At 41.5% G+C, this 14609-nt stretch overlaps 2 protein-coding genes across 2 annotated transcripts in view; both read left to right on the top strand.

Moving 5' to 3' along the window:
• Positions 1–273: 273 nt before the first annotated feature.
• On the top strand, positions 274–11691 carry rab32a (RAB32a, member RAS oncogene family). Its single transcript, XM_058056786.2, has 3 exons — positions 274–704; positions 9259–9536; positions 10835–11691. The coding sequence occupies exons 1-3, from the start codon at positions 491–493 to the stop codon at positions 10982–10984; spliced, it is 642 nt and encodes a 213-aa protein (XP_057912769.2). The 5' UTR covers positions 274–490; the 3' UTR covers positions 10985–11691.
• Positions 11692–12290: 599 nt separating this feature from the next.
• adgb (androglobin) overlaps positions 12291–14609 on the top strand; it is a 33168-nt gene continuing 30849 nt past the window's right edge. Inside the window, exons 1-4 of the mRNA XM_078799254.1 lie at positions 12291–12424; positions 12652–12790; positions 14296–14431; positions 14515–14607. Coding sequence (XP_078655380.1) covers positions 12726–12790; positions 14296–14431; positions 14515–14607 — 294 coding nt within the window. The 5' untranslated portion in view covers positions 12291–12424; positions 12652–12725. The remainder of the gene's footprint in view (positions 12425–12651; positions 12791–14295; positions 14432–14514; positions 14608–14609) is intronic.

The raw sequence follows: 14609 nt of genomic DNA, 5'->3' as shown, positions 1-14609 counted from the left end.
TACATGACTAACTAACTCGTCTCCAACTTTGACATGAAACTCCAACCTGTATTTTTAACTACATGGCCAACTAACTATTCTTCAACTTAGACACGTAGCTACATGACTAACTCGTCTGAAAGTATATATTGTGTTGTGTTATGACTTTATGACATGAAAGAAGTCATGTAAGCAGAGAAAAGGGTGGAGGTGTTCTCCTTTCTGACATTTCCGGGTCCTGTGACCGTGCGTGCAAGAAGAGGGGGAGGAGGAGGAGGAGGAGGAGGAGGAAGCAACGTAATGAGTGTTGCATGTGGACCAAGTCTCTCGCTTGGTCCGTTACAGCCCCCTTCCTTCTTTCTTTCGTCCTTTCTGTGTATGTGTGTGTGTGCGCGTGTTTGTGTGCGCGCGCAGACCGGAGGAAAGCCTCCTCTGTCCTCATGATACAAGTTTGTCAGCTAATCTAAACAACACAAACACACAACACACAAGTTGTCTGTAGGTCGTCATCATGGCCGGAGGTTCGGTATCGGAGTGCAAGGAGTACTTGTTCAAGGTTCTGGTGATCGGAGAACTGGGCGTGGGGAAGACCAGCATCATCAAGCGTTACGTGCACCAACTTTTCTCCCAACACTACCGCGCCACCATCGGCGTCGACTTCGCCCTCAAAGTCATCAACTGGGACAGCAAAACGCTGGTTCGCTTGCAACTGTGGGACATCGCGGGTAAGAGCGCTCACTTTCAGGAGAAACGTCTAAAAAGCCTTTAATTGTGTGTTTATGCTTGTTAGTCCTCCATGTTGGGTGTCTAGTTTTCCACTTTATGGTCAGGACAGATCATAATTGTGAGTGGAATGTAGGTCACGTTGTTGTTATCCACTCAAGCAGCCAAATCACCCCTCCTGCATCATACTACAAAGTACTACTTTCTCGTGCACTGTCACAGCTCCCCCATTGGGAATAACACGTAGTCTGTTCCTGAGTCAAACTTTCACTATCCAAACATTGAGTCATGTTTTACTCACATTGTTTAAAAAACTCAAAACACTGATTTCAATCATGTGACAGACACACCTCATTTGTCGAATTTTTGTAATGTTCCTAAGCGTAAAAAGAAGCAAACCACGAGAAAAACTTTTTTTTAATTTTACCCATCATTCATAATCCTTATGTGAAACATGAACACATATTTGTTTACTTTTTTTATGCATTCTAGCAGCAGAAAGCAAGTTAATATGAGCTAGCTAACAATAGACATCAAGGGAAATACCTATTTTGAAGCTAAGGCCCTCACAATAATTTTTTAAATGCCAACAGTGTTGCATATTATATAAATTATTATTGTACCAGCTAACATGAAAAACTATTTATCTGGCGGACTAACATGCTAACCGCTAGTCTCACAATATCAAAAAACAAGCATATTGTTCATATCGACACAGAGGTGTCATGTTTCAAGATGGCGGCGTCCGAGTGCAAGCTAGTTATGGTAGCTCTGTATCTTTTCTGGCGTTTTTAGTGTTTAATAGTGCTTTATTTTTTACTTACTTAGTGCTTATTTGGGTTTCTTTGTCGTACAACCCCATAAGAAAGTGAAAGTGTACAGCTATGAATGTTCATCTTGTTACGTTTATAGCATGCCGCTTGCTCCATTGTTTACACTAGGGAGCAGCTGTTAGCTTTGAGCATCCCGTCGCTACAGCGAACGATCAGCTAATGTCTGCTAACGGTGGTAGCCCGGCTGCAGAGACTACCGTGAGTTTTTGTTTACATTTTAATGAAACTTTGCTCACATATTTGGCTTTGACATTTTGGTCTAAACTCTGGAAAAACTACAGTAAAGTCTCGTTATATCGATATTCTCGGGAGTCGGAAAAAATACCGATATAACCGGACTATCCATATATCCGATCCTGCGCCGAACTGCATTAAAAGTGGGCGGATCTTTGATATGGCATGTAATTTTCTCCTTGAGTTCATGGATTGTGTATCTAGCATGCTTTTGTACTACAATACATTTTGTACTACAGTAAATAAAAATAAACTTACGCTGTAGTGATTACCGGTTACCGGGACATAATTCACCCCGGAACATAATTCACCCCGGAACTATCGATAGGGAAGGTGTTGCCACCCGGAGGGGTAGGCGCGAGGGACGGGTGTTTTCCGCTGTGTGTGCTGCACTCTGGTGGTGGAAGTGTGAAAAATAAAGTTGACTGGAAGCAGCCGTTCGCCGTGTTCTTTTTTGGTATTGAAATCCTTAAGCAAAGATTGATTTAAGCTGCTTTTGTATCGATATAAGCAGACCAAATTGGCTGGCGGGAGATGAAAAGGGCATCCTAGTAACCGGATTATCATAATGACCGTGTATCGTACTAACGGAGCTAATTATATCATAAAAGACTAGAAATTTGCCGGGAAATAGTATCGTAATAAGTAGTAATTCGTTTTAACCGATATCGATATAACGAGACTTTACTGTATCGGGATATATGCCGTATATCGATATTCTACCTAAATATGTCGGGGTATGGGTTTTGGTCCATATTGCACAGGTTTGCTTCATAGTCGAAATAGGTGTGTCCCAATGATGTGCATTGTTAGCTGGCTCAAATTAACTAATTTTCAGGTGTTATAATGCGCAGAAAAGTGAACAAAATATGTGTTCATGTTTCACATAAGGATTGGGAATAATCGGCAAAATTCCAAAACAAGTGTAGTTCCGCTTAAACTTTAGGACTGAAGTTGTAAAGCAAATGAGCCTCATGTAAAAACAACATGACTGATGCTAAGAGTCCACTGGGCCGGTGCCAGTTGGTGCCAAAGATTATGTGATTGGCCCGTACTGGCTCGCTATGGCGTGAGCCACTACGCGCGAATCACATAATCTTTGGCGCGAAGTGGCACCACCTGGCGCCGTCCCAGTGGACTCCTAGCATCATTGGCGCAACTTGGCTGACGCCATTACATTCCAGTGGATTCCAATAGGCGGATTGTTTGCGCCATTACATTCTAGAGGATTCCAATTGGTGGATAGTTTGCGACATTTGGTTCCACTTGGTGAACTCGATTACTTGATGCAAGTGGCGCGACGAAGATTTTAAACATTTTCTTGCCGCCTAACTCAATTTTTGGCCCCTTACGAGCCAGTTACGAGGCAGTTTGATCCACTGCACGCCACTAGGCACCTTAATGGTGACACTAGGCGCCACAGCAAATTGAATTGGCGCGAACTGGCACCAACTGACCCAGTGGACTCTTAGCATAACAAACACGTATTCAACCGGCATATCTACATGACTAACTGCTCTTTGACATCAATATTGAAGTCCATGGCTAACTACTCCACAACAATGACTTACATTACACCACATCACTAACCAACCTTCATATAAAACGACACGACTGACTACTTGCCGTGTTATTGAACATATTTAGCGATTCCTTGGCACACTTTCCAGCGCGTACATTCCAACAGCTTGAGTAAGCAAGGCTGTAGTAGTTGTGAGACAGATGTGTAAATAGAAAGTTATCCTGCTCAAACAGCTATTGTTTGTCATACACACACACACTGTAAACACTTGAAGGTGACACTATGGGAGTAGTTTTAGGAGTGTAAAGCTTCCAAGGTCAGCTTACTATGTACTAGTGTACAAAGGTAGCGTGGGATCGCCATGTCACAATAATCTGCCTACAGAGAAATTCAAAATTAATGCTTTTTTACATTTTTTCATCATATTTCTTATGATCATTATATTCCTATAATATTTCACAAAATATGTTCATATATTTTACAATTATTTCTTTTTCTTCGGGGGTAAAACATGTGAAGTCCCATGTCATGGACGTCCTCTCCTCCCTCGATAAAGAGCTACTTGTGTGCATGCATGTGAATACACTTAACATACGTCGCATTTGAACACCGTTTTGTTCTGGATTTGTTTTTTATCTCCTGTGCACTGGAATCAAACTCCACTCTCGACTGGGGGGGGGGGTGTTATTTTAACGACTTAATGTCATGTGTTGACCATGAGGATTCATTGAATAATTTAGCAAATAAAAAGTGTGATATTGATTTTGCAAGCGATGCAGAGAGATATTTGTTGTGTGTTGTTTGCTAAAGTCACAATCTTAGTTCCAATCACATCGTTGCGTATCGCCATGGCAACTCATGCTACTAGCTGCAGGGCAGGTTAAACAGAAGGTACAAAGGAGGGGGGGCTCAAGTATGTTTGAATATTCTACACATTTTTACTCTCCTGTAGTTTTGTGCTACTGTTATTGCTTAGAATAGCTCTGTGTTAACAATACTTTCTCGTATTTGTGTGCTTTTAAAGCCTTTTCCGCAAGTGTAAAATAGTGTAAAAAAGCAGCCTTTCCTTTCAATCACGTTAATAAGTATGCTGTCTGTGGACTGGAGCTAATCCAAGCGAGCGTAGCGCTTGTGTGTGCGGAAAAAGGAGGCGTGAGATTTGGATGCTGGAGGCCGATTACTATCATTCCACCCCAAGTGGAAAGACGATTAACGCTGGTGGAAGACAAGTGATGATAATACCGTCTCCTTTCTTTCTCTACACCTTCAAATAGCCTGATGCTTCATGACTGGCTAGCTTACCTCCACTTTGCACTCTTACTTAGCGTACTTTACACTCGCTGTCCTCAGGCGCCAATAATGAGCTGCAGCGTCTACACTCATCCACCTCATTACTCCATGTTGCTTTCAACTGCTGGCCCCAGGGCCAAATACAGCACATGGGGGACATCAGACCGCCCCACGACTGACATTGTAGCAGAAGATTCCATATACAGCATCTTAGACTGGCGTTTATGCAGGAGAGATTAACACAATACTTCTGTCATATATAGGATCTTTGAAAAGTCTTTTTGCAGTAGGTACTTAAAAACGGTACAAAGGATCTTTGACAAGCATGATGGCTTCCTAAAAACAACAGAACAAGCTTGTCTAGTAGAGAGGTCCTTAGCGCCTGTCATATAGAGGATCTTTGACTAGTGTTTTTGCAGTAGAATATTTGATGAGCATCATTCATTCATTCATTTTCTACCGCTTTTCTTCACGAGGGTCGTGGGGGGTGCTGGAGCCTATCCCAGCTGTCTTCGGGCGAGAGGCGGGGTACACCCTGGACTAGTCGCTAGCCAATCACAGGGCACATATAGACAAACAACCATTCACACTCACATTCATACCTATGGACAATTTGGAGTCGCCAATTAACCTAGCATGTTTTTGGAATGTGGGAGGAAACCGGAGTACCCGGAGAAAACCCACGCATGCACGGGGAGAACATGCAAACTCCACACAGAGATGGCCGAGGGTGGAATTGAACCCTGGTCTATTAGCTGTGAGGTCTGCGTGCTAACCACTCAACCGCCATGCATCATTGCATTATGTTATTAAAAACAGCAGAACACTTTTGCAGCCGGTTCTCCAAAACAGCAGAGCGCTCCTGTCACATAAAGGATCTTTAGTAGATTCCCAAGAACAATAGACTGATGTTATATAGACAATCTTTGACTGGCATTAGTGCAATCGGTTCTGAAAAACAGCAGAAAGCTCTTGTCTTATAGAGAATCTTTGGCTTGTGTTTTGCATCTGGTCTTGAAACTCAGCAGCATACTTTTACAATAGAGCGCTCCTGTTACACAGAGAATCTTTGACAAGTGTTGGTGAATTTGGTTCTTAAAAACAGCAGACGGCTCGGGTCTTGTCGAGGATCTTTGACAGATGTTTTTGCAGCTGGTGCTTAAAAGCATCAGATTTATGCTCACATAAAGGATCTTTGAGAAGTGTTTTTGCAGAAGAACAGCACCACTCCTGTCATGTAGAGATCTGTCATGTAAAGATGGTATTCATAAGATCATCTAAAATAGTTTTAATGAAATGCTGCCGTACTTTTGCTTTAAATCCAGCCAGTGAAAGCCATCGTTTCCACCTGGGGTGGCTCCACTCATGCTAAGCGTGGAATAAGAGCTAATCTGCAGTAAACTCACGTGGTCGGTCATGTGTTGAGAAGTATCGCCGTGACTTTATTATTATTTATTTTAACATCGGAGCCCTCGCAGGCGCCCAACAACAGACAGAGCGCCGCTGTTGCTATACTGCCGTGTCTGGCTTGTACAGTTTCCATGGCAACATAGAATTGCAAAATGGACTAGCGTAGAGGGAAGTAGACTTGTTGGCAGCAGTATGGATAATCTCACCCCCCACACGAACACATTACTGTAGTGTTTTTACAACGTGTGTTGTGTAGCGTTATTTGTGTCCAGCGCTGCAACACACGGACGCCGTTGTCACTAATGGCGCTTGAATCCATTCCTGCTTTATTGCGTTAGCCGGCATATGACGTTCATTAGTGCTTTTAGCTGACATAACTTTATTTGTCCTCATTTGGGGCCGCCAAACAACACGGCAACTGTGGTGATGTTTAAATTGAGCGCAGACCTCTGCCAAGGCTTTATTGTTAACTGAATCATATTTGTGTTAGCTAGCAGGCTACTTCCTGGTTCACAATTCGCAGTGGCTACTCAAATGACCCAAACTAAACGTTAGCCAGCAGGCGAATTCCTAGCTCATCGAGAATGATGTTAGAATGGAAGGAAAATACAAATAAAATACATGTCATTTAGACATGAAGTGAAAATGCTAGCTAGCTAGCTTCTTAACAATCATGGATTAAAGCACAGGTATCAAACTCCCTGCTTCATTTGCCATAAACCTTTGACAAAAGAACCAATCAGCTCCGAGATAACAGGAAGTCACAACATAATTTTCTCATCGAAATTAAACACTAATCCGCAAGCCGCAGAGGATTTGTTCGTGGTCACCATCTAAATGGTAATCAGCAGGCTTACGTGAGAGATCACGCATCACAGGTTTGGTTGTGAGTAAAAGTTAGCCACTTCTTTGGCGTATTGCTACTGTATCTCACATTATTATGCTCCTACTGCTAGCTAGCACTCCGTAGCATCAGTCAATACGATTCCTTCCCTGGAGGACGGCGGCTGGCTGATTATTGATCAAGTGGCTCAGTATTGATCTAGTGTTAACCAGTCCACGTGCCACAAAATCTAAAGTGTCCAACGTCGGTCATTTATTTAAGCTGCCGAATGGCATTTTTATGCCGTTAAACCTATCTTCTAAATGTCAAAGTCCTGTTTCTTACCTCATTTTCTTACTTTTAGTGACTTCTGTCATCTCTTCTTGTTCTTTCTTTGCTGTGTGAGGCAAAGGTCCTTCAATATGCCAACACAATGTGTTGTCTCAGGGCGGCATGGTGAAATCTGTGATAAACAAGGGATTAGTGTATAGACTATGTTGTAGATGACTAAACAAAATAGTTATACAAGTTAGCTATAGCAGTGAAATATTTGTTTTTTCACTCAAAATCGTTCAATTCCGTTCGACTCAAATGTCCATTTATCGGCTATACAGTACAAACGTATGCACAAGGACTGGAAATGAAACCATCCTATCTCTTTATTCCACTGTGTCGTGTCTCTGGTGGATTCACCTGAGGTTATGTTGGCTAAAATTAGACTCCCAATTATGAGCAATTATCATCAGGCCTGTAGGCCCCACAGTGGACTGTTCACTGGAACACCAACTCTGCGTCACTGCGCCGCTAGCTCACTCGCCCGCTTACGTGCTTGGTAAGTACCTGCGCCAAAGAGAAAGTCGCACGCTTGGTTACGTTGTCGTTTCACTTCCTCTACGTTTGTTTGATTTGTTATTCTGGATGTTGGTGTATATTTCTGTATGGGCTGAATATATCCCCTCAACGCTGGTTTGTTTTCAGTCTGTTGGATGGTATTTTATTGTGACTAAAACGGCGAGAAATGCTTTTTAATGAAGAAGAAATCATATGTACTTGTCCGTACATTTGTTAGTAAACAAGCACCATCCCAACAAAATGTTGTTCATCAAACAAAAGTGAAAAAAAATTGCATAGCATAATAGCTTAGCATGTTAGCATGCTATTTTCTAGCTTTCAGATGATGATGTAAAATGATGGAATCATACCATTTTTTATTTTTGGGTTGAGGGAATAGGCTAATCGTGGCTGAAACAGCAAGGAATTACTCTAGTAAAGTCAAAAAATAATAATAATGTGTGTCTGTGCATTTGTTGGCTAGCTACCTCCTACCCAATTAAGACAATAAGAACTGACAGAACACATTTAATAAGAAAATTTAACTAAAGTGAAGTGTTGACAATTCATGTGCATTTGTTAGTTCATATGTTAGCATGCTATATTCTGGCTCACAGATTATTTATTTTAAATCAGCAATAATAAATAAATAAACATAAATTAATTCTAAAAATAAATTCCATTAAAAAAGTGAAGACATTTCAGTGTGTTATAGCTTAGCATGTTAACATAGCATGCTTTTTCCTGGTTTGCAGAGGATGACATATAGTGACGGAAACAGGAAGACATTACTCTGATAAAGCTTTTTAAAAATTTTTTAAAAATTATGTGCGTTTGTACATACATTTGCTAGCTAGCAAGCTACTTCTCAACTAAGACAATAGGAATAAAATGGACTCCACCATACGCCAGATGGGGCAGTTCCATTCTGACTTATACAACAAATACATCATTTTTTTGTAATGCTAAAAAAAGAAAATTAAAATGTAGTCTATTTAAGTGCATTTTTAGTTCGTATGTTAGCATGCTACTTTCTGGTTCACAGTGGATGGTATAATACGTAGCGTACAGTATTGTATTTTTTATTTTCACAATTTGACGGACTCAATCAGCAACAAAATAAGGTAAATTCCTCAAACAAAAGTGAAAAAAATGCTTAGCATGTTAGCATGCTATTTCCTGGTTTGCGGAGGATGATAATGATGGGAATGTACGATTTATTTATTCTGTGTTGGCCGGTTTGCAATGACATTGAATGCCCTCCCTGCCTATTTGAGAAGTGTTAGCAGGTCATTTCCCATGAAGGAAAGCGGGCTGAAATGTTCATGTAGGGAATTTGCTGCAAGGTTTCTGGAGTTAACGTGACCTGGTATGCTTGTGCTAATTCCATTGTGATGTCTCACCTCAGATGTTCTCAGCGGCAGCCTATAGAAAAAAAGACTGCTTATGATGGTGGATTACTTCTGCCATTCTCTGGCTGGATTAGTCCTTTGGCACATTAGGGGGAAAGTGGGTCACATGACAACCATCATTTTTTGGGGAATGAGGAGGGGGAAAATGGTCGAAAGCCTCTTAGTCGAGATGGAAATGTGCTTCTCTCCGTGTTCCTCCAGGTCAGGAGCGCTTCGGGAACATGACGAGGGTCTACTACAAGGAGGCCGTGGGGGCGTTGGTGGTGTTTGACGTGACGAGGGGCTCCACGTTCGAGGCCGTGTCGAAGTGGAAGCACGACCTGGACAGCAAGGTGAAGCTGGCCAACGGCAGCCCCATCCCGTCCGTGTTGCTGGCCAACAAGTGCGACCAGAAGAAGGAAGGCTCCAACAACACGGCCCTAATGGACAATTTCTGCAAAGAGACCGGCTTCCTGGGATGGTTTGAAACCTCGGCCAAGGTGAGACATTGACGCACCGAAGACATGAAGGTAGAATGTGACTTCCTGATAAGTGCTGGCTGTTAGAAAGAGCGTGACGTCTTCACTTCCCCTCTTGGGAGACACAGGTCCTCCTGCGACTAAATTTAAGGGATGTGAAACAGTGACATGTCGCTCTGTTAAACACTCCCAAACGTCACCTTTTTACAGCTTAATTGCTAAAAGACTGCATGGGAGCATGTCTGCTGTGATATGATATCACATGACAGTGACTGATGCTGCAGCCCACGCCTAATAGGGTTAAAGGTCATCTGGGAGATAATTGTGTTGGTGTTTTTCTCATGTTTGGTGCACGTAGTATTGATGATTGACTCTTGATGAGTAATAAACAAAAAGCAAATGAAAATGGCAACAAAAAGACTCAGAAGCATCTATAATTGAAAAAAAAAATGTGAAAAAAGCGACTTCAATTGGGGGAAAAAAATGCAAAAGAAACAAAAAATGTGAAGAATGTCTTCCCCTTCTTCCTCTTCCATTCTTTGCTAACAGTCCTAGTGAGGTCCTTCAACACGCTTTTCCCCCCTGCGTCATGTGAACAGGGCGTGGGTGTGCCGTGCCGTCGTTCTCTTGCATTCATGTGCTTCCTGTCATGAGGAAAGGAGATGCGAGTGAGCTTGAGTCAGGAGGTTGCCCGCTGCAAAGAGACTTGATCATATGACTCCATTGATGATGATATTTGACCTACTGGAACTGCCATTGATTGACGTAAGATGGGGGCTGCTCGGGGGGGCGGGTAATTAATATTCATTAACTGGCCAAGATACATGATGGCAGCTTCCTGGCTGCAGTGTGAAGGACACAGCAAAAAAAAAAGTCTGTTTTCACTTTGTCTCAGTGGACCTCAGGCTCGTTTCCCAGCTGTTGTCCAAACATAGCCCTTCATATAAAGATGCAAGCATGCGGGGCTTGACAGATGAGAAATAGCCAACATGAGATGCTCATTAGCAACCTGGCAGCACAGATGGAGAAGATTGAGAGCGCTGGGTTGGGGGGGCCAGCGTCTGCACCCAGGTTAGCTATGTGAACCACTACACTACACTGTTGTAGTGGGCTGGACTCCCTTATACCAATGTTTTCATTGGTTTTTAGGGTACATATGATGAACTCTGCCTAGCAACAAGTGACTGTTGATAGGCAACTCCCCAAAGAAAATATATAAAACAATAGCAAAAATGGGGGAGGGGCGGGGCAAAGACTGAAACCGATATAATGCGTGTTCTACGGTCATTATAGTTAATAGTTCTTTGTTCTTCCCATAGGACAACATCAACGTGGACGAGGCGGCACGATTCCTGGTGGAGAACATCTTGGCCAACGACAAGGGCTTGCCCTACGAGGAGAGCAACGGAGACCGCATCAAACTGGACCAGGAGACGGTGGTGGCTGATAGCAAACCTGGCTGCTGCTAACACTCGCACCTCTTAGCCAGCATGACAACACACAAGTCCAATGCCTCTTTCAGCGCCAGCCAGGGTGGAGATATTGGGAAACTACAGGAGGAACAAGGCTTGCTTGACCTTTTTATTGTTATTTTTAATTCTAGCCTTAACTAGAGCAGAATATCTGATTTCCAAAATAGTCGTGCTGCCGAGCCACTATGTGTTTATTCCACCACTAGCGGAGAACCCAACCTTAAGTACTTGAACTTGGCTCTTCAGCCCTGGACTTTACCTGGCAACAAGGCGCAGGGCTCAGCAGTTTGTGTCTTTCTTTTATTTGTGATAAAGTAGCTTGTATTGACGACACACTTCACTTTTGAGTGTTTGTGTTTTTTTGCTGGGCTTTAAAAAGTAAAGCGAACTCCTGTTTTTTTGGATTGGACAGCTGTGGAATATGACATCACAGTTAAGTATTAACAAGGTTTCTTCTTTTTTTTTTTTTTGCATTGAAGTGCGGTTCTGACATAGCACAGCACGTCCTCCTACAGTGGCCTTCTTCATATGAGTGCCTACTGCTCTCTGCAGTTGATAAAATAACCCCAGACACATTATTTCTGTAATTTAGCTATTATTCATGCATCAGATTTTATGTTTGAGAATCAGATAAGAATGTGGTTTTTTTAGGTATATGGTGAGAAGCAAGAGATGCTGTCCAGATTAAATGTATTTATCTTCTTCACCGTGCTTTGGACTGGTCATTTATGACTCCTGTCTTATACAGAATAGAGGATCTTTGAAAACAGGAAACGGTTGGATCATTGACCAGCGTGAACATCTTCAACTATGACTTCATGACATTATTCATGATTGCCATTTGATGATATGAAAGATTTAAGATATGTCAGAGCCTCGCATGGCTCTTATGTTCTATACCAGGGGTGTCCAAACTTTTTCCATCAAGGGAAATTTAATAATATTGTAAAAATACTTGTATATTATTTTACACTTTGTATAAAATATATATTTTAAATATATACATTTTTTTTAAAAATGGTACTTTTTTATATATAAAATATATTTCAGGACATTTCTGTAATTCGTTATTGGTATCTCAAATTTATTTGAAATAAAATTTACAAATAGTATTTCAAATTTTTGTTTTCACATTCGACATTTTGCTCTATTTTTCCAATGTTTGTTTGCTCCACATTGGGCCGCACGTGACCTAACAACGCAAGGCCCCGCCCCTTTTGCCAAGGCAACATTGCAAACATTCAAACCGGAAGAAAGGGTGCTGCTGGAAGCCGATACACATGTGGCAGCCTTACTTGTTGACTTATTTATTGACAGTTTTGTATGTATTTTTTTTTAATTAATTAAAAAATTGAAACAGACCATGTCAGCGGCACCACATTTAAAAGCTAACCAGTCAACCTCCAGCAAGTTGTCGTTATCCGACCAGCAGGTTAAGTGAGTGTGTCTTCCTGGTTAATGAGCAGTTGCCCAAACAGCTTTGTCAATCAATTGATCTTGTCGGCAATATGATTACGCTAATGGCACGTAAGATTAAAAACAGCATCACTAGTCTATTTGGTTACATTTATTTGTACAATTAATTGTCACTTAAAGTTTGCAATCGTCGTGAATTTTAGGACTATTCGCTGATATTATGTTTTGTATGCCCTTTGTTTTGACAGCTAGCGTGTGATAAAGTTGCACATTAGGAGAGAAGATGGACACAGTGTAAGGTTTTGTGTATCCATAAAACAAGATGCCAACAGACAAGTTGAAGAAAAAAGGGGACACTTCCAGCAAAATATCCGAAGAGCAGACCGAGTGAGTTTGGCTTAATGTCCAGTTAGCATTAGCATTAGCCTTAGCCCTAGCTGCCTGCTATACATTAGAAAACGGCTGAGGAACGTCAACTCCACTGGAGAGAAACAAAATGGATGAACAGTGCAGGTGCGTCTCACTCAATTCAGGATATATATTGAGTGAAATATTTCAAGGCTGTATTTTACGTATGAAAGTTTGAAAAACATTTGTGCTCTTTTAAACTGCAGTCTTTAATTGCCTGCTAAACTGCTAAAATAGCTTTTGCATGATATTCAAACAAACCTTTACAGTATATTGGCATTGTGAAAAATGTCTCCCATGGTGAATCAGTGGAGATTCAGAAAGTGCACATTTAAGATTTCCTCAGCTGTTTTCAATAGCAAATGTCTAACCCAGTGTGTATTGTAGGACGCTGATAATATTAATAAAACAGCCAAATATACTAAGATGCTGAGTCTATATAGCAACATACTGTATCCTTCAAAATTGTCCTCGCATTCCAGCAAGAATCTTCTGACTGAACCTTCTTAAGGGACCGTAGACATAAAACATATGCTTAAGAGTAGTCAGTGTACAGCTTGTGTAGCAATATACAGCTAGGGTGCGTACTGAAATTGGGTATTGTAAACAGTAGTAACCGGACTGAAAAGAAAGTAGCTATTGGTGCCCTCAATTCGGTGCTAAATGAATGCATACTCGACTTGAAGGAATGTCTTGTAAGTAAAGCAGCGTACACACAGACACCATAGAATCTGATACTTAAAGAAAACTTTACGTTAACATTGAATCTCTTGGCTATGACACAGTCTGCCCTAGCCAACATTGCTACTGGTCCAGATTTGGTAACACATGTGTGTCTGTTTTTCTTGTCTTTCTCCACCAAAGTAGATGAAAATGTTGTGCGTTCACCGAGAGTGTCGTCGAATACATCGCAAAAGAAATGCTGCCCTTAATTGTGATAGAAAAGCCAGTATATCAAGAAATGCTACAAACGTTGCACAGACTACAAATTGCCTGTGAGCATGTCAGAATCGTCAAATCCACAACTTTAGAGAGCGAGAGATGACACATTAAAGTCAATATTGCATTATTATTATGATATGTTATATATTATCATAATTAGTTATGCTAGCGAAAGAAATGCTACACTAAACATGTCCAAACACACCTGTATTCTTATGTGATTTGACGAAATAGTTTGTCCAGTCATTTTTCCATCTTGTCCATCATCTGGTTTGGTGACACGCCTCGTAAACAATACTCAAAATTGCATACTACTTTTATTGTCTATACAACAAGTAGCAAGCGTCAAGGTCTCGGGCTGCGGCTGATTGAGGGAAATGGCAGTACTCACAGCTACATAGACAATCATGTGTTGAGTCATTTTCAGTAGTTCATTCATATTGTCCTTTGAGAAGATATAATAGCATGCGTGAGGGGATTATTATGAGATACTATATGGACAATGTGGGAAAATGTATGAATATTACTTCTCCGAATTTTAGAGCAGGTTCTGTCGTTTTGACTCCCTCCGAGAGCCTGGAGGATGTGTGGCACGAGTGGAGTGACGCCGATATCTTCAGGGAGAAATGGGACTCAGGGAAACCAGAAGATCCAAAGACAATAAACAAGACTCCCACTGTAATCTGAGGCAGAAGATTGTTTCAACCTAAGTACATACTGTACTGTACGTTCTAATTTGAGTGTTCTGTGTACGTCTCCAGGTGTACTATGAAGAGCCCGAGGGAAAAATTCGCCTTCCTGAATCACTGAAAGTGTACTATTGGAGGCGACCAACAGATTTTCTAATCAACACGGT

The sequence above is a fragment of the Doryrhamphus excisus genome, linkage group LG19, assembly GCF_037039965.1.
Source record: "Doryrhamphus excisus strain RoL-2023G ecotype Guam linkage group LG19, RoL_Dexc_Guam_v1.1, whole genome shotgun sequence".
Lineage (NCBI taxonomy): Eukaryota > Metazoa > Chordata > Actinopteri > Syngnathiformes > Syngnathidae > Doryrhamphus > Doryrhamphus excisus.
Note: the sequence above shows the minus strand (reverse complement) of the source record. Positions and strands in the feature narration are given on the sequence as shown.

Coding starts and splice junctions, on each gene's coding strand:
- rab32a (XM_058056786.2), top strand. CDS start 491: ATGGCCGGAGGTTCGGTATCGGAGTGCAAGGAGTACTTGTTCAAGGTT. Junction 705..9,258: donor GCAACTGTGGGACATCGCGG/GTAAGAGCGCTC, acceptor GTGTTCCTCCAG/GTCAGGAGCGCTTCGGGAAC. Junction 9,537..10,834: donor GGTTTGAAACCTCGGCCAAG/GTGAGACATTGA, acceptor TTCTTCCCATAG/GACAACATCAACGTGGACGA.